The sequence below is a fragment of the Ammospiza nelsoni genome, chromosome 4 (genome assembly GCF_027579445.1).
Source record: "Ammospiza nelsoni isolate bAmmNel1 chromosome 4, bAmmNel1.pri, whole genome shotgun sequence".
Taxonomy (NCBI): Eukaryota; Metazoa; Chordata; class Aves; order Passeriformes; family Passerellidae; genus Ammospiza; species Ammospiza nelsoni.
In genome coordinates this window covers 12,952,439-12,971,152 of record NC_080636.1, presented here as the reverse complement: position 1 = coordinate 12,971,152, position 18,714 = coordinate 12,952,439, and the positions used below count along the sequence as shown (strand labels likewise).

General features: G+C 36.5%; 1 protein-coding gene across 1 annotated transcript in view; it reads left to right on the top strand.

Moving 5' to 3' along the window:
* Positions 1-17,603, top strand: part of SLIT2 (slit guidance ligand 2) — a 255,593-nt gene extending 237,990 nt beyond the window's left edge. Inside the window, exons 30-36 of the mRNA XM_059470506.1 lie at positions 627-764; positions 857-1,097; positions 1,427-1,557; positions 6,410-6,564; positions 12,332-12,620; positions 15,570-15,781; positions 16,877-17,603. Coding sequence (XP_059326489.1) covers positions 627-764; positions 857-1,097; positions 1,427-1,557; positions 6,410-6,564; positions 12,332-12,620; positions 15,570-15,781; positions 16,877-17,118 — 1,408 coding nt within the window. The 3' untranslated portion in view covers positions 17,119-17,603. The remainder of the gene's footprint in view (positions 1-626; positions 765-856; positions 1,098-1,426; positions 1,558-6,409; positions 6,565-12,331; positions 12,621-15,569; positions 15,782-16,876) is intronic.
* Positions 17,604-18,714: the final 1,111 nt, after the last annotated feature.

Below are 18,714 nucleotides of genomic sequence, written 5' to 3'. Positions count from 1 at the left end.
CCAAACCAACAAAAAACCAAAAATCATTACATACACTCTTGAGGATGGGCTGTTTCTAGACCAGTGGGACTTCAGGGAGGGCAGATGATGGGTTTTGAGACTTCTGTTAGTTCATGGAACTATTTTTAGTAAATCAGACTGGTGGAACATTAGGAGCAAAAGAATTATGCGTAACCCTTTAAACTGCATAAATGGACCATTGGTCTGTTCATAGCTGTTCAGTTGACAAATAAAATAACCATCAGTGGCAGCTTCGGATTATTTGTCTTGGTTTAAAGCATATTGATTAGGTTTAGTGTTTGCAGCCATGAATAACATCCTGTAACATTCTGTGTTGCTCATAAATTCTAAAACCTGCCTAAGTTACTCATGAGGGCTCTCTAGATTTGCACACAATTCCTCAATATAATGGCAGGTGTGTAAACATTTTAACTAGCAAACCTGTATTTATCACATATGTAGATTCCCCATCTAATAGTATGACGAGGCTATAAAGTCTTTGCACACAAGGTATTAGGAATGCCTTTTTTTCCTTGATTTTTAAACAATACAGTAGTTCCTTAACTTTTTTATAATCACAGTGGGTCATTAAAAGGCACTGTGCTGTCTGATTTGCTGTTTTACAGATGTGATTGCACACCTGGATATGTAGGTGAGCATTGTGACATTGACTTTGACGACTGCCAAGACAACAAATGTAAAAATGGAGCGCAGTGCACGGACGCCGTTAATGGATACACCTGCATTTGCCCAGAAGGGTACAGGTGAGAAGGATCTGAAGGCAGTACAAACATGGATGTCTTCTGTCACAGTTGTTTTTTCTTGGAAATACTGATAGTTTTCTGTGTTCATTTAGTGGCTTGTTTTGTGAGTTTTCACCGCCAATGGTTCTACCTCGCACCAGCCCTTGTGATAATTACGAATGTCAAAATGGAGCCCAGTGTATCATAAAAGAAAGTGAACCCATCTGTCAGTGTTTATCAGGATACCAGGGTGAGAAATGTGAAAAGCTCATTAGTATAAACTTCGTCAACAAAGAATCGTATCTGCAAATCCCTTCAGCTAAGATACGCCCCCAAACCAATATCACTCTACAGGTAAGTTCACTTGTCTTGTGGATTCTCTTTTCTGGAAAAGAGAGTAAATGACTTTCCATGATGTGGAAAATGACCCAAAGTTGTCATTGGCTCACTTAAAGAGCTTTTCACAGTTTGAGCTAAAAATCTAGAAGAGTTAATGCAATAACTCTATATTCACATTGAAGTAGATGGGCTTATTTATAGCAACAGAAACAGGTTGTGCTTCAAAAAATAATTTTATGATGAAGTAACAGACTATGGCAGTAAATTCAGAGATTCACTTCATACTTCATTTTGATTAAATACCTATTTTTTGTGGTTTCTAAATATTTCTGTCTTTTAACTAGATTGCCACAGATGAAGACAGTGGGATCCTGCTGTACAAAGGCGATAAAGATCATATAGCAGTGGAACTGTACCGGGGTAGAGTGAGGGTCAGCTATGACACAGGATCATATCCAGCCTCTGCTATTTACAGGTGAACCTGGATGAAACACATTTGTAACTGAAAAAAACCTACATTCATTACTTGTATCAAAGTCACATTTTTTAATACATGGTTAAAGAAAATATATGCAAATTAATGTGTTGTCAGACACTTAAAACTTCTTGCCAGAAGATGTGATTTGGTTGGCAAGTAATTCTAATGCAGATATGTCAGGCAACTAGTATATTTGATGCATTAAAACAGAATAAGAGTTAGCTTTCAGTATAATATTTATTTATTTACATTTGTAAAGCTCACATGTAGCAGTGGAGTTTTTTCTTAGTTGTAACTGCCAAATAATTTCCTAGTCTACTGAGTAAAATTAAAAACTACAATGTATAAGCAGAAATTAAATAGAAGCTTCTCTTCTCTGTTAGGCAGTCATATAATGTGGGATTTTTCCCTGGCAAGTGAAGAGAAAGCTAAAAACTTGATTTCTGAAAAAAGGCACTACCTTTGAAAAATAAATGGCTTTTGCTTCCAAAGTCATTAAGAGAAAAAATCTACAGCTGCTTCAGTAGCATAATTTTTGAGGGTTTTTTTTTTAAATCATATTTCTCTGTCTCTCTGAAACATTACCACCTGAACTTTTTGGGAGGTATTGTATAACATCACAGGAATTAGCAAACAGTCATTGCAAGAGTGAGCAGAAAGACAAGAGTCATCACTTCCTGGCCTTGACTTCCCTCTTGGTGCTAAAAATACGTTCAGAAGTAAAGGGGAAGTATTAAATCAGTTTTCCTTGAATGTTCTTTTCACTCTATTTACAACTTTTATTGTAAAATTATATATAGGTATATTTGCTTCTAGAGTTTGTAACAGTGACACTGTTCTGCATTCTGTTAGGGACATTTCAGTGAAAATAAATTATTTTTATAAATTATTATACTCCTATTCAAAATAATATTTTTATTTTCTGTCTGGGTTAGGGCTACACAAGAAATTTAGATTCTTTTTTCTCAGGAGTTTAACTATTTTTGTTGATTTTTATTTAATCTGTCTGAGAATAAGAAGCAATAGGAGTAAGGGTCATATGTAGTTCCAAGTTATTTTGGCTCCCATTTCTATAATCTATTTAGAATACTTCTTCTCTTTCAACACATATATGTCCTTCCCATAAATTTGAGCTTTCTCTGGCATTATTGAAATGTAATAAATACTGGTAATTCACACTTGTCCATTATAGTCATCTATAAAGATTAATCTAGAAAGATTGAAAACCAGTACTCACACAGAAAAAAACCCAAACAAACGTAAACATGGGAGGAGTTAATAACAAAGTGACTAATTAACAAAGAGCCCCAATTAGGTTACTGTTTAAAAATAATGAGAAGCATCTCCTTTACATAGTTGGTCTCTTTTGAATTATGTGACAAATGAAGAATGTAAGTGTAGTGAAAAAAGGGACAGGAAATGTAGTAAAACCTTAAAGGGTGACACAGTTGTTTAGTGAAGCAGGTACACAGGATACTTTTAGTTATTATTTTTAGTTTCTGTTATTGTTGTTAACCTACATTTCATTTCTGATAAGCATGATGGTGAGTTTCTGAGATATTTGAAAGCTATCATGGGATAGTCCAACTGTAGTGAAGTTTTCTGCTGCTCAGACAAGGCTGAGGGCAAATCTTATCTCTTTTTATAATTTTCTGAAATATTGTAGCCAGGTGAGGATCAGAGTCCTCTCACAAATAACAAGCAATGTGACAAGAGGCAAAAGCCTTAAGTTGCACCAGGGAAGGGTTAGATTGGATATTAGGGAAAATTTCAGCACGTAAATGGTTGTCAAGCATTGGAACAGACTGCCCAGGGAAGGGGTGTAGTCACCATTCATGGAGATATTCAACAGAAGGGTAGATGAGGCACTTAGGGACATTGTTTGGACCATTTGTGCTGGACCTGGCAGTGCTGGTTTAGTTGCTGGACTTGATGATCTTAGAGGTCTTTTCCAACCTAAATGAGTCTGTGATTTCATCATTCTATTTTGGAAGCCACATATACATTTCCACATTTGTGTATAGGTATGTATGTGCATCTAGTGATAGCTCTGCAAACTGTGTCTGTTTAATGTCTATTTCAGGTTCTAGAAAGGAGTATGTTGTAGCACAGAAACTTTTACACAGTTTACTCAAATCCTTTCATTATTTCCAGTTCTTACTGTTTTACCTTCCCAGAATCTTTTTGATATCTCCTGCCCTTTTTAAGGTCTTTATCTTCTTTTTATCCATCCATTGCATGTTGTCTTTCTGTACTTTTGTTACTTATTAAAGCTGTCTCCTGGAATGTTTCCAGTCCTTCCTTCTAGTCCCTCCCTTTTGCTTCCCTCCTGTCCTCCCAGTTCATGGGAACTGACTGCAGGAGGAGCCTGCATCCCAAAAGGATTCATCAGTCAATCTGAGAAATGAGATTGTGGCACTGCCAAGACCAATAAATAATATTCATTCATTGGAGATGGTTATTTGGAAAAATTTGATCCACTTGTGTTTTATTCTGTCTGGCCATCCATTTTTAAATGTTAACTGTTTTTTACATAAAAAAAAAAAAAAATCTTTCATTCTGTAAACTAGTTTTCATCATATATTTATTGGAAATGTGGGACTATTTATTCCCAGATCATTATTCTTCTACAGAGTACCAGAAGCCTTAAATCAGTTCTTCTTACAGCTTTTCATTATGATCTATGCATTCAGCTCTCATATCTCCAATGGGAAATGGGCTAGAAGTAATGTAAGTGCATTGGCAGGAAATGTTGCAAATGTGCCTTGAGTTTATTTCCTCTTCAATTTAAACCATCCTTACCTAGGAGGGCTTCTCTTTCTGCAGTAAATTTTTACCAGTGAAACAGTTTAAACCAGAGGCTTTTGATAATCAGTCTTATCAGAGACACATTCCCTTTACACACTATGGTTTGTATATCCCTGGAACTAACCCTTGCTCTAAAAATGCATATTTTGTGTTGCTCTTACTCTTCTAAATACTATTGAGTGAAAAGTTTAGAAGTTGTAAAATAAGTTTCCTTGAAACAAGAACATTATATCAGGGTTTCTTGCTTCCTTAAGTCAAGAAGTTATATGAACTTTGATATTTTAGCACATTTTTTTTGCTGGATTCATTGAAATGTGTTAAGTAACTTAATCTCAGCATCTTTTATATTGCTTGATCAGATCAAACAAACCTCTTGATACTTTGAATAAGTCTTTCTCCTTAGGAATGATAAACCCTGGCTGTTTCCTTTCCCCCCATGGAAACTGGCAGTCCCCCTCCTGGCAGCTCCCATGAAGTGTTCATTGTGCCAGTGTCTGCTCTGTCATGTGTTTGCACTCTCAAATAGAGCTGGGTTTATGTAAAGCATGCATGCTACCATGCAGATCTTTGATCCACAGTGAGCAAAGGCTGTTCACAGAGTTGGTAATAAATGGCTAAGAAGCTATTTAATGTGTCACAGCTGTGAATGACCAAGTGTGCTGCTGATCTGTTCCAGGACAAAAGCAGTTAGCTTAATTAAAACATCACTAAGGATGTTTTAAGGTAATTTGCTTGATTTTTGCCTTGAGATTTAGGAACTTAATCCCTTTCAGCTATCCTGCTTTCTCAATGAGAAGAGCTAATTGACTGTGTGACTGTCCATTTCAGGCTATCATACAATTGGTTCATTTAAATAACTTTTTTCAAAGGATTAAGCACACTTATTTGATGGTGCCCTGAAACAAATAAAGGCTTTCATGGGAATGCTTTTAATGTCTGGTCTCTGGACTGCAGCTCACACCTTGCATGCATATATTCAGCTCTGTTTCTGCAATGGAAAATGGACTACAAGTTGTGCAAGTACAATGATATATTCAGTCTCAGAACTGAGTAATGATATTCTTCCTTCTCTGATGTATTTAAGCAGTGTTCAAGTGCAGAGTAGTTTCTGCACTTAAGCACTTGCTATGTAGATATTGAGGCTGATAAGCACCAGCAGCTTTTTTTTGTGTCCAGCAGCATGAGTAAGCTCATCTTTAGGCAGGGTAAGCGCCATGCTTGAAGCAAGCATTTTCACCTTGAGAACCTTCAGGCATTCTCTTACTAGTGAGTTAATATCTTGTTAGTAAGCAGAAGGAAATGGTATATGTAGATGAGAGAAAAAACATTACAACATTCATATTCACTGTACTAGCCAGAAGCTGAACACACTTAAGTAACCATGCACAATAAAGATAACAAATAACTTTATTGCAAGTGTTAGTGGAACTGTCTGAACCAATTATATGATTTTGTCTGCCCCATCCAACCTGATCCTGAGCATTTCCAATAACAGGTCCACAGATTCTCTGGCGACTTGTCCCAGTGTTTCATGTTAACCCACCCTCATATTAAAGAATTTTTTTTATATCACTTTTTTTTATTTAATAGACTCTATCTGATCTATATGTACCTTCTCTCAGTTTAAAACAGTTGGGTTGTGTCCTGTTACTGCAGGGCCTGGTAGAAAGTCCCTCTCCATATTTCTTACAAGCCCCCTTTCAATGTTCAAAAGCTGCTATAAGGTCTTCCCAGAGTATTCTCTTCTCCAAGCTGAACAACTCCAAATCCCTCGGCCTGTCTTCATAGAAAAGGAATTCCAGCCCTGTCATCATTAGTCCAGAAGAAGGGATGTATTGTATTGTATTGTATTGTATTGCATTGTATTGTATTGTATTGGCTTTTAAGCATATGTGCATGTCTTTGCTTAAAATGTAGTTTTCAGGGGAGTGCACTCCTACAGAAGTTCTGTTCTGAAACTTCATTGACTCTTAAAGGGGAAAAGGTAAAAAACTGTTATAACCTGACCATCAACTGTTTATTATTGATGTTTATTTTGCAGTGTGGAAACAATTAATGATGGAAATTTCCACATTGTGGAGCTGCTAGCTATGGATCAGGTTCTATCTTTATCCATTGATGGAGGAAGCCCCAAGATAATTACCAACTTGTCCAAGCAATCCACTCTGAACTTTGATTCCCCGCTGTATGTAGGAGGTAAGAGGATTTTATTGCTTTTCTAGAGGTATTATAGATAATTTACTGTGGTAACATGTTTTAGGAAACACATGCTTGTGTTTCCTAAAGAGACTCATTCATTGACATAACTCCTTAAGATGAAACTTTGGCAATTAATGTCAATAGCTTCAATTTTAAGAAATAATATGTTGTGAAACTACACTGGTTCCTTTTCTATAATTATATTTATTTTTTATGAATGTAAAATTTTGTAAATTTCTGCTGTTATTTAGCCTTTTATTATACTGAAGAAGTGTGCTCAGCTTTGCTTAGCTGCATGAAGATTTAGTGATGCCTATTCAGAATGTGTAGAATGGTAGCATTCTGTTTTGCTCATTTTACATTCCTGTTTCCCTGTACTGATATCTGCTGGAAATGATAGCAGTGTGTAAAGACATGAAATATAATTTATGTCTGGAGATCTTACTGCTTAGGGCTGATAAGAGGTAGGACACTAGGTAAGAATGTGCCCAGACAGTTGCCTCACTGTATGTGTCAGGGCTTAGGTTTTGTTTGTTTTGAAAAAAAAATGTTTCTTTAATTGTTTGTTTAACTTGAGCAGCTAAAATATTTGAAAGAATTTGATCATTTGATGCCAGTTACTCTGTAGACCTGTGAGTTCAAACACTTTGTTTTAGCTAGCAGTTCATGCTGGATTTCTTTGGACCTGTGCAATCTAGGTAAAAGTCAGAAAGTTCAGCCAACACTTTGAGCCTCCTTAATTGGTAGCAAGTCAAAGTTCTTAAAAGTTCAGAGGTTTGGCATGGTTTTTTAAATACTTTTTAAAAGCTACAGATTTTCATGTTTTAATTATTTTAAGCTTATACTCTTACACAGGCATGTAAGAAGTTTCCTTCTGATCCGTTCTTTCTGTTAAAAAAAATCTACTTTCATTTTCATTTTGCTGATTTCTTTTATATCTGAGAATAACTCTTTAGACTTAAGCATCTTGCCTCCTTGCAAAAAACTGTGCCATCAGTAGTGCATTTGTTTGATGTACTGATGCCTTCAAACGTGGATTGCCCTCCAAAAATGCACATTGCATTTTCTCCTGTGTATCATTTCTGTTTACGCAGTGTCCTGTGCCACATTTGGAAGAGGGGATCCTAGATTCTCATAGGACACTGTGTGCTTGCTTACTTGTGTTATCAACATCAGTTTGTTTAATGACTGCTGAGGCTAATTGTACTACTTGAAAGCTGAGTTTAGTGCAATAGATTATTAGATTATTAGAACAATAAACCTCCTCTCTGTTATAAGCACCTTTTGATGAAATGAGGCCAGACTGACAACTGTAAACCTTTATTCTGGGCACATTGTTACCACTGCAATGCTGATTTGTGACATTTGGTTCTCTTCCTTGCTTCTCCACCCTGCAGATCTGTGCCTCCATTCAGAGAATCATACTAATCTGCATTGTCATCTTCAAGTATTGGAAGAATAACTTTTGGAAATAATCTTTTCTCTTAGTGGTTTGATACATAAGTGCCGCAGTCTTCTGCATTCTAGTGCATGTTCCTTAGGGAGGTTCCGTGTTTATTCTATTACAATTTTTCACATTCAGGCTCCAAACAGACAATTAGTCTGCTGTCGTAGAAAATGTTGATCCAAAAAATAATAAAAACCAATCATAGAAGCACATTGTAACAAAATAAAGGAAAAAAACCCAGTAGGTTGACATTCAGATCTTAATCTTTCCTCTTCTTTATCAAATTTATCTGTTTATGATTTTTTAAAATTCTCAAGACAGGTATTTTTCACTCTTTTAACTTTATATCACCCATCTTTTTGAGATTCAATAATTTTTTTCTTATCCAACTATATCTAGATTTTTTTAGGGAATTTGATTACACATTTTCATCAGTTAAGAACTTAAAGTCTCACTAGGTTTTTATGCAGTATTTTTATCTTTGCCAAAGTCTTAGTTTGACACCTAAATCATCATGTAGCTTACACTTACTCTTACCACTTTCCTGCTAAAATGGCATTTCTGATAAGCATCACCTCAGTTGGCAGGCTGAAATTCAGACTTAACAGCAAGCCCTTGTACAATGCCTGCTCTCATTCTCTCATTCCCTCTCTCTCTGCCTTCCTTCCTTTTTTTTTTTTTTTTTTAATGTTACTCTTGGGTCACAATATATAGCTTGGTTTAAAAGGGGTAATTTAACATTTTTTTAACCAAAACTGAGCTAATTGATTTATACCTTTTGAGGGTTTTTTGCCTTTTCCAAGTGTATGGAGTGTGTGGTCAGAATACACGTGCTTGTTATTTTTCAGTCTTTCTGTAACAAATTTCAGTAAATCATATTGAAAGTGCATGGCTTTTGTAAGAATTCTTAAGGGACAATCTGTTTCTTCTCAAAAATTCTTCAAAGGAGTCACAGACATCACTGATACTTCACATTCTTCTCTCGGAAATTAGAGCATATTTTACTAGTTGAGAGTGGCACCTTCTTTCATGGATGTCCCTATTTCTGAGACAGGTAGAGTATCAGCTGCTTCTCATTTGTGCCTGCTCTGTTCTGGCAGCTTCTAGAATTAGATACTTGTTTCGACAGTTTTACTGTGTGACTGTTATTTAAGAGAGATTCCTACCATTTGCCTCCTTGAGCAGTAATTTACCTGTAGTCAGGTTCAGCGTCCAAAAGCTTAGAAGGGGGTGGGAACTACTCTCTTACATTGCCAAAAATAGATCTGAAATATTTGTCTGTATTGTTTCTGTGTCAGTTCTTTCCTAACTGGTAAAGAATCTTTATGCAAAAATTATCTAAGAAATATTTCTAAAGAATATAAGCAGGTTTTACACACCCTTTGGCCTTCTGACATTTGGTATCTTGCTAGAAGAAGCAAAAGTGTATAGGCTGAAAGCTTGAGCATATGTTTTCATTGTGTTTCCAAATGTCTCCCTTATTAGAGAATATAGACAAAAAACTTCTGAATCATGTGGGAAAAAAATTCTGAATCAAATGTCTCCCTTATTAGAGAAAATAGACAAAAAACTTCTGAATCATGTGTGATATACCACCTATTGCCTGGTATCAAACGTATGTGCTTATATGGTTGCCAGAAATCACATCTAAGTTGCCTGACACTTTCAAATATAACATCTAGTTTAGCATTGCATTGGTGTGCTTAGTTTTGTACACCTTTTATTTTTACAAAAAGTAACTTCAGTGCATCTATTCTGCTGAGATACTTCAAGCATTTTCTATGAGCATTAGCTGAGTGTGACTTTCAAGGGAGACAACAGGGTGAAGGGGCCTTGATGACTCTGCCCTGTCCGTGGTTTGAGAATATGGCAAGTAGATGTGAGGAGATGGAAACTCATTATTGTTTGCAGTTTGGGTCCTTTAATATAATAGTTCAAAGCCTATTTTACAGTTTGACCCTGCCTGGGTGCCAGGTGCCCACCAAAGCCACTCTATCACCCCCCTCCTCAACTGGACAGGGGAGAGAAAATGCAGTGAAAGCTCATAAGTTGAGATGCAGATGGGGAAAGAACCCTCACCGATTACTGATGTGGCAAAACAGACTCAACTTGAAGAAATGAATTTCATGTATTACCAGTCCAAATCACAGTAGGATAAGGAGAGGTAAAACATTTTTTTAAGACACCTTCCCCCCACCCTTCCTTCTCAGGCTTAACTTCTTTCCCCCCAGTTCTCTATCTCCTTCCTACAAGCAGTGCAGGCACATATGGGTTATGGTCTGTACATCACATTGTTTCTGCCATTGCATCCTCCTCAGAGAAAAGAGTCCTTCCCCTCTTCCAGCTGATGTCCCTCCCATGGGAGGCTGCTCTTTACAAACTGCTCCTGCATGGGTCCCTTGGTTCCCATGGGATGCAGTTCTTCAGGAACAGGCTGCTCCAGCATGGGTCCCCCACAGGGTCACAAGTCCAAGGAAAACCTGCTCCAGTGGGGGCTCCTCTCTCACAGATCCTGCCAGGAGCCTGCTCCAGCACAGGCTTCCCATGGAGACACAGTCTTCTCTCGAGCATCCACCTGCTCCAGCATGGTCTCCTCCGTGGGCTGCAGGTGGACCTCTGCTCCCCTGGGAATGTCCATGGGCTGCAGGGGCACAGCTGTCTCACCATGGGCTGCAGGGGAATCTCAGCTCCAGTGCCTGGACAACTCCTCCCCATCCTGCTTTGCTGACCTCAGTGGCTGCAGAGCTGCTCCTCAAATATTCCCACTGCTCTCTGGTCACATCTACACAATTACTCTTTTGGGGTTTTTGCTTTATAGATATGTTATCACATACCTGATTGGCTTGGCCGAGGCAGACTTGACAGGTCCATCCTGGACACAGCTGGCATTGGCTCTCTTGGACAGGGTGGACACTCCTGGCAGCTTCTTGGAGAAGCCTGGCCACACAAACCCCATACACTTACTTAACTGATAAGATCAAAGAAGATTAGGCTCTTCAACAGTATGGATACCATATTGTTCATTTCTATGATCACTGAAGCCTAGCACAAATGAAATTACAATAACCTCTAAATGAAAGGCAGGTCTACTTCATTAGGTTACTGCATAAACTCTCTTTAACTGTTCATAGTAATATAGAAAGTTATTAAAAGTATCAGTTTACATGGTTAAGGAGCAGCTATGCAGAACATTGCTGCTTTCTTTTCATTATTCAAGTACCAGAATGAAAATTGTTGATTTTGTCTAGGAATAAACCTATGCAGCTAATAAGAATATTTATTTTCAGGTAAACAGATCTTTTTTATGCTCAGTGTACTTTGATTTCCTTTACTTGTGAATCTCAGGACTCACTTGGGCATTGAGGTATTCATTATTAGAAAGCACTCTCTTAAGAGGTATCTGCTATGGGCTAATATGTTGGCAATAAATTAAAAGAAAACAAAAGGACTAGAAGAACTTCATGTTTACAAGAAAACATTTGATAATAATGTTCCTTCTGAATTATTCTTGAATTATTCAGAATTATTCTTTAATTATTATAACAGAATAAGTGTATCACATCTACTGCTCTAATTGCACCTATAACCATAGAATGTAACAGAGGAATTACTCTGAAAATGGTCAACAGTGGGGACATTTGCATTATCTAAAAGTGTAAATACATAGTAGTTAGATGTTGAATTATTTTTATTATTGATTGTTTTAGGCTGTTCTGGCAAACTAGGAATGGCTTTTAGTTTTATTTTATTAATCTGTCTTTAATACATGCTAAACAAAAGTATTTTTTGTTTTGGAACCTCAACCTGTTAAACTATCCTTTCCAAGAAATTTTCCATAACAAAAGCTCACATTTGAAATATGTATGCTAGCTCCATTTTGATGAGCTGATCCTACTAAATTCTTCTGGATTTGAGTATCTTAGCTCGCAAAAAAATGACATATCAGCTGCTAAATTTCAACAACCTTTGTTTTTCTGGGATTCAGAAACTGTGTGCTATCCTGGACTTAAATGCACTAGGGAAAAACTGGGCAAAGCTGACCTTTTCACAGGTCTGAGCTTCCTTTCTGGTGAAGTCTTGTATTCATCTCTTAAGCATGACTTAAAAGATTCACAGGTTTGGAGCTGGTTTACACAAATGCTTGACAACAAGGACAATTTCCAAAAACTAGATTATTGTTTGTGGTTCTAGTTTGAAAAGCTAGGAATAATTAATTTAGAAGAAGCATTCTTTTAAAAGTGTTTTAAAAATGGGAGAAAACAGTATAGAAAATGGTGAGATTATTACACTGGTTATTTGCTATTATTAATTTCCTAGGCATGCCTGTGAAAAACAACATAGCAGCTTTGCGCCAGTCGCCAGGGCAGAACGGCACCAGCTTCCATGGCTGCATCCGGAATCTGTATATCAACAGTGAACTCCAGGACTTCAGAAATGTGCCCCTGCAAGTGGGGATTCTGCCAGGTTGTGAGCCTTGCCATAAGAAAGTTTGTGTGCATGGCACATGCCATGCTACCAGCCAGTCAGGCTTCTCCTGTGAGTGCGAAGGCGGATGGACGGGACCGCTCTGTGACCAGCAAACCAACGACCCGTGTCTCGGAAATAAGTATGTCCTAACTCGGGAAAAAACAGTAGTAAAATGTGCACATATGTCTCCTGTCATCTGTATTTTTTTTCCATAAAAGTTCACACTTGCAAGAAGCAACATAACCTGGGCATGTAAAAATGAAAACGGCATCCAGGTTTTAGCATATGTTCTTTCCATAAACCTAATGAGGGAAAGTCCCCAGGTCAGGGGAGCAGATACACACATCTCACTGAAGTTCTGCCTAAAGCCTGGGAGGTGCTCTTGCATACTTCTGTATGGGCTTCTTTTGTAATGAGATGCACTGATGCAACTGTGGGTATGACCCTTGGCACAAAAATAATTTTGAAGTAGTTGTAAATTGAAAAAAACCTATTTTCTTATTTTCAGTTGTAAAGAATAAGGTAATTAAACCATTAATATTATTATTAATAATATTCTCTACTGTGGTTTTGAAAACTGATACAATGAACATACCTAATATTTTATGTATTCAGAGTACTCCAGGTTTTAGGATGAAAATAGATTTCCATCTTTATGGTGAAATTCTGTTTAAGTCTTAGTGTGATAATTCTATTTACTGATTTGAGCAGAAAAATTTAGTTTAGATATTTATGCATGCCTGTAGAAAGATTCCTATATATAAATGTGTGGAGATAGAAAAATATGTGTATAATTTTGTATATGAAAGTATTGATATCTATGCATATTCATCTTTCAAATTTACTATAGAGACAGATTCTATTTGGGTTCATGGACTCCCAGCACAAGAAGATCAGAAACTTCAGAAGTTCAAAGCTATTTTGTATTTATTCATCTTGGGCAACAAGATGCTATTCTGTTTGTCTTTCCACTGTCCTTATTACAGCTTGGCAACACCTTTTTTATTATTTTTTTCTGTTCAAGCAAGCTTGCTTGGGTCTTTTGGCTACTGCTTTTTCAGTGCAGCATTTGCCTATGTAATTTTTGACTTTTAAGGACCAGTGGCCTAAGTTTTCTAAGAGATTCTAATAAGATGTTTTTCAACTCCTATATAAAATGATTTTTAAATGATCTTTTCACATAGTGTGAGAGTCTGACCCTTTAAAGTTTTATACAGCAGTTAGCATGCTTGGCAACACAGTTTTATTTATATTGGTTATAGACTCTTTCAGTACCTTTAAAGTTTTGAATTTTTCCCAGAGCTAGAGCAGTCAGGTTTTGAGGGATATCATTATAGCATTTAATTTTTTATTGGTCATTTTTTTAGGCTGTCCTCTTTCACAGTAACTTTAAAGGGTAGTCACAGCAGGTTATAAAACGAAAATGTGACTTTATATTTCAATACTTGAGGATTAAAAAATAACATCAAACTGTACCCACAAATTTTACTATCAGAAAAGCCAGAGAATTTCTTTAAACTGTCCTTGAAGTACTAGATTCTTCATTGTTTCTTATAACTGTGCTCATTATCACACAAACTGAATGCTTTTTTGCAGCAAATTATGAAGTTATCAGTATCAGATGTAGGCAGTATCAAAGACAGAAGTAAGTGAGCACAGTGCTAATATTTTTTTTTGCTCTGCAAGGTATTTGTTTCATTTCAGCTGTATACAGTGCTGTGAGCTTTTAAGAGAAAAAGTCAAACCAATTTTTTTTTATTTGGAGTGGAGGAGGGCTTCGTTGTTCTTTACTTCTGGGGATTTTCATTCTGTATTTCTTGATTCTTCTCTAAATTTTCTATTGAGTAAATGCATTTTATCCGTCTAATACAGTTTGACATTCTGCTTTATCTGAGCAACAGAATTGTCACTGTGATCTCTGTTTGAAAAGTGGAGATGATCTTTTAGAGATGCACATCATGAAAAGGCTTAAGACACGTTTACCTACATCTAGGTGTAGATAGTGACCAAATATAGTGACCAAAGTTTGTTCTCTAGTCAGTAAAGGAATAAGCACATTTCAGAAGAATAAATAAGAATTCAAGTTTTCTAATCATCTTCTAGATAAGCTCATTTCTCCCCATGACTGACTGTGTCTGGAGCTTATGGCAATTATACATCCAACTTGAGTGCCTGACACAGGTACCTAAAATTAGATGAGATGAAACTGTGCCTGAGACTTTGCACTTAGCTCGATGTTCCTTTCAGTACAGTCAGAAGATGAAATTTAGAGCTTCAAAGAGCAGGTGAAAACAAAAGTATGAGAGTTAGCATTAGCTGAAATTTAATCATCTTCTAAGTCAAAGCAAAACTTTACCAAAGATCTTGACACAGATTCCTTTGATATCTAAAGCCTGTATAGAGCATGGCAGGATGTCAGTGCCACCTGAGTAACTGTAGATCAGAAGTCCTAAAAGTGGATTTTTATATATGGTGAAAAGATCAAATGCTGAATATAATGAAAAATAAACAGAAGCTATCTGCCCCATGATACTGTCTAGGCCTTCCATTTTGAAATGCTAAATAACAGTCTTGAAATATCACACTTCAACCACAGGAACAATGTGCAACTTGAAACTGCCATTTCTTGAGTCAGAATAGCTTCTCTTAGGAAGTAGCTGAACTGTATGTGCTGGGAGCCCCATATTTCATGAGTGACAATATGAGTTTCTTTTAAATGATACACAAACCAGAATTTCAGGTGAGTTTCTTTTTTCTTTGGCTTGATTTCACTGTGTTCTTCTCAAAAGCATGCTGAAAATGTAGGTAGACAGGAAATGTTGATTTTAATATTCGTGGCCTGTAAAATTTTTCCATAACACATCTACAGCGGCTATTTTCTGGTGAGAGGGAGTTCTGTACTGCAGCTTGTTTTGTGTAAACCTGCATACTAATTATAAACCACTTCACTGCATCTCACTGAAAAAGTCCATTAGAAACAAAAGCAATTTCTTCTGAGTACAGTCCAAAGTATTTGTAGTTAATGTTGCTTAGCCTGAACTTTGATGAATAATTTATTTTTATTCTCTTGGGCTTGTTTCCCCTGTAGATGTGTGCATGGTACCTGCTTGCCGATCAATGCATTTTCATACAGTTGTAAATGCCTGCAGGGACATGGGGGAGTCCTCTGTGATGAAGAGGAAATGCTGCTTAACCCCTGCCAATCCATCAGGTGTAAACATGGCAAATGTAGGCTTTCAGGACTTGGGAAACCATATTGCGAATGCGGCAGCGGATACACGGGGGACAGTTGTGATAAAGGTAAAAAAAAAAATTCATTCATGTTGTTGTGGTCTTAGAAAATAGGCTTTTTTAGTAAAACATGAACAGCCAAGCACATGAACAGCCAAAAACATGACCAGTTTTTTTTTCCACAACACACACATTTGTTGCTTTTTTTTTTTAAAGCCATAAGACTTTATCTTGATGAGAGAAAAACCAAGCCTTTCCCATGAATTTGTTTGCATTTTGAGGATTTTTTCATCAAACATTTTGCTGTGAAAACATTTCTTTTTTTTTTTTGCCTTTATTCAAAAACACATTTTTACTATATTTAACTATTACCTTTTACCTGCTATATCTTTCTGTATTTATTGTTTCTCTACCTTCTGCAACTGAGAAGCCAAATCCAATGATTCTGCTCCTAGTTTTATCACAAACTCTACTTTTGACCTCTCAGCTTCAACTGATTTATCACAGCGAATTATGCAGGTGAGATGGATGAAAACAGGATGACTTTTCCCCCTACCTTTTTCTTTCTCCTTTGTCTATCAAAGCTCTCCCTCTCCCTCTTTTCCCTTACCCCAGATGGCATTTATTTTGTATTGTACATAGATGTGAATAGAAGAATATGGCTGTAGAACTTTTAGCAGATGTCTCATTTTTAGCTGCCTTTATACCTTAGTAATTTATGAAGTTAGCGGAATGTAACTTATATTAAATAAGAGTTTGAATAATATTAAACTCCAGGTCTAATAAATTAAATTGCATGCTCTCTGATACATTTCCCTATGGTAAACAGAACCAGCTGCAAGCAGTGTAGCAACAGAAGATATGTATTTTTATAAAAGAGGAAAAGATTTAAGCTTCCAATTTTCTTGTCGTTGTAATAGCTTCGTATTTATGGTTTACACATACATAATATAAGCTTTACCAAAAATAAGAGGTATAGGGAATGAAACCCAGCATTAACCGCATTACATTTGGAAGAACCACTAGTTTCTAATGCACAGTCTCGGCCGAACTTTAAAATACCAATCCCAACTGCAAATAGTAGCACATCATCTTCCTGCATTACGCATTCTTCGACCCGCTCCTCAAAACCGCGCCTCTTATTTTGAACGTTGTTTCCCACAGAAATCTCTTGTCGAGGGGAACGAGTCCGAGATTACTACCAAAAGCAGCAAGGGTATGCTGCGTGCCAGACGACCAAGAAGGTTTCGAGACTAGAATGTAAAGGCGGGTGCTCGGCCGGGCAGTGCTGCGGGCCGCTGCGCAGCAAGAGGCGGAAATACTCCTTCGAGTGCACCGACGGCTCGTCCTTCGTGGACGAGGTGGAAAAAGTGGTGAAGTGTGGCTGTACAAATTGTCCCTCCTAAGTGTCCCTGTCACACTTGTCTTTTGAAAATGTTGTATACTTATCGACCGTGTCGGACTAATTAATGCTTCATAGTGGAAATATTTGAAATATATTGTAAAATACAGAACAGACTTATTTTTATTATGAGAATAAAGACTTTTTCTTCATTGAAAAAAAAAGATTCAAGTGCTTGAACTGAGACTTCTCATACCCAAGAGGAGCTTTGAAGAAAAAAAAAGACCTGGTAACATTGCAGCAGAAATGGGAAACTTTAACTGCTTTTAACATGGATTCTTCTTTATAACATGCTGAAGATACACTGACACTATACACATGTGACTTTCAACTTAACAGCTCAGAGATGAAATACTGACCAGAACACGAGGCTTGTTTTTTCACTTTCGTATCAGTCTAGTTCATTGTCTTGACAGACCACACCAATCACTTACCTGTGGATGAGGAAGCTTTATGAGCAAAAGGAATCAGATTATACAGAAATAACAATTGTTTGAAACACATTTTGTCTTTTGGAATTATTAAACATCTTGAGAAGATGGGGTCTCATTTAATGAATGGGAAATAGGAGATACAAGAATATACTATAATCCTGAAATCTCCTGTTGATGTGTACTTTTATGTCAGCGTGTTAGCAAAAGAAGCATAAAAAAGTGTTTATCTTCCCTTTTACAGTATTAATTTTTTGTAATATAAATGTTCCGGGGATGATAAAATAGATTATTGATGGATAAATTAGTATAATATGGATTTCTGTTTCTATGAGTTCTAAACAGGTCTATACAGTATTGGGTTTCATTGAGAAATATTTATTGTATCAAAGTACATTGTACTTAACCCTTTTAGGCCATCCCTTTTACTGTTTTTCAATGCTTTAATATATATTAATTTATATTTGTCCCAGTATTTTTGTAATTTTTTTTAAAGGACTTAAAAATCAGGATTTTTTTGCAATAGAACTAACGTAGCATGTCGTCTTGGGGTAAATGTTTTCAGTCTGTTTTTTCCTTTCCATTCCCTTTTCCTTTTCCTTAGAATCTGACCACTTGGTGTCACTGAATAGAAAGTGGTGACAATTTGTGGTTTCACAGATAACAGATATTCAGGACACCTTCCAAGAACCTGTAATATATTACAGAAAATGTCTTTACACTAGATGGCAATTGTAGAGAAGTTAATTTTCCCTATATACAGTACTTAAAGAAAATAAGATGGCGTGTAGAAAATTCCATTAGAAGATAGATCTTTATAAATTAATATTCCTATGGAGCTCTTTACCTTTTTTATAAAAAAGAAGAAAAGGCTGTGCTATCAAAAACTGTGATTTTCCCCAAATAATAAAACTACTCTACTGCCCCTAATGTTCCCCATGTTAACATGTTGCTGCTAAATTATAATGTAGAACTGGTAATCAATAGTGGGTTGTGTTCTTCTTTCAGTAAAACCCAGGGTACCCTGTAAAAATGCAGATGTTTTTTCAATTTTATTTTATTATTTTTTTTACAAAAAAGTTAGATGTACATGTGTAATGCAGTGTGCTTTGTCATATTTGGACTGATATCAGTAATGCTACTGATGTTTGTAAATTAAACAGATATTT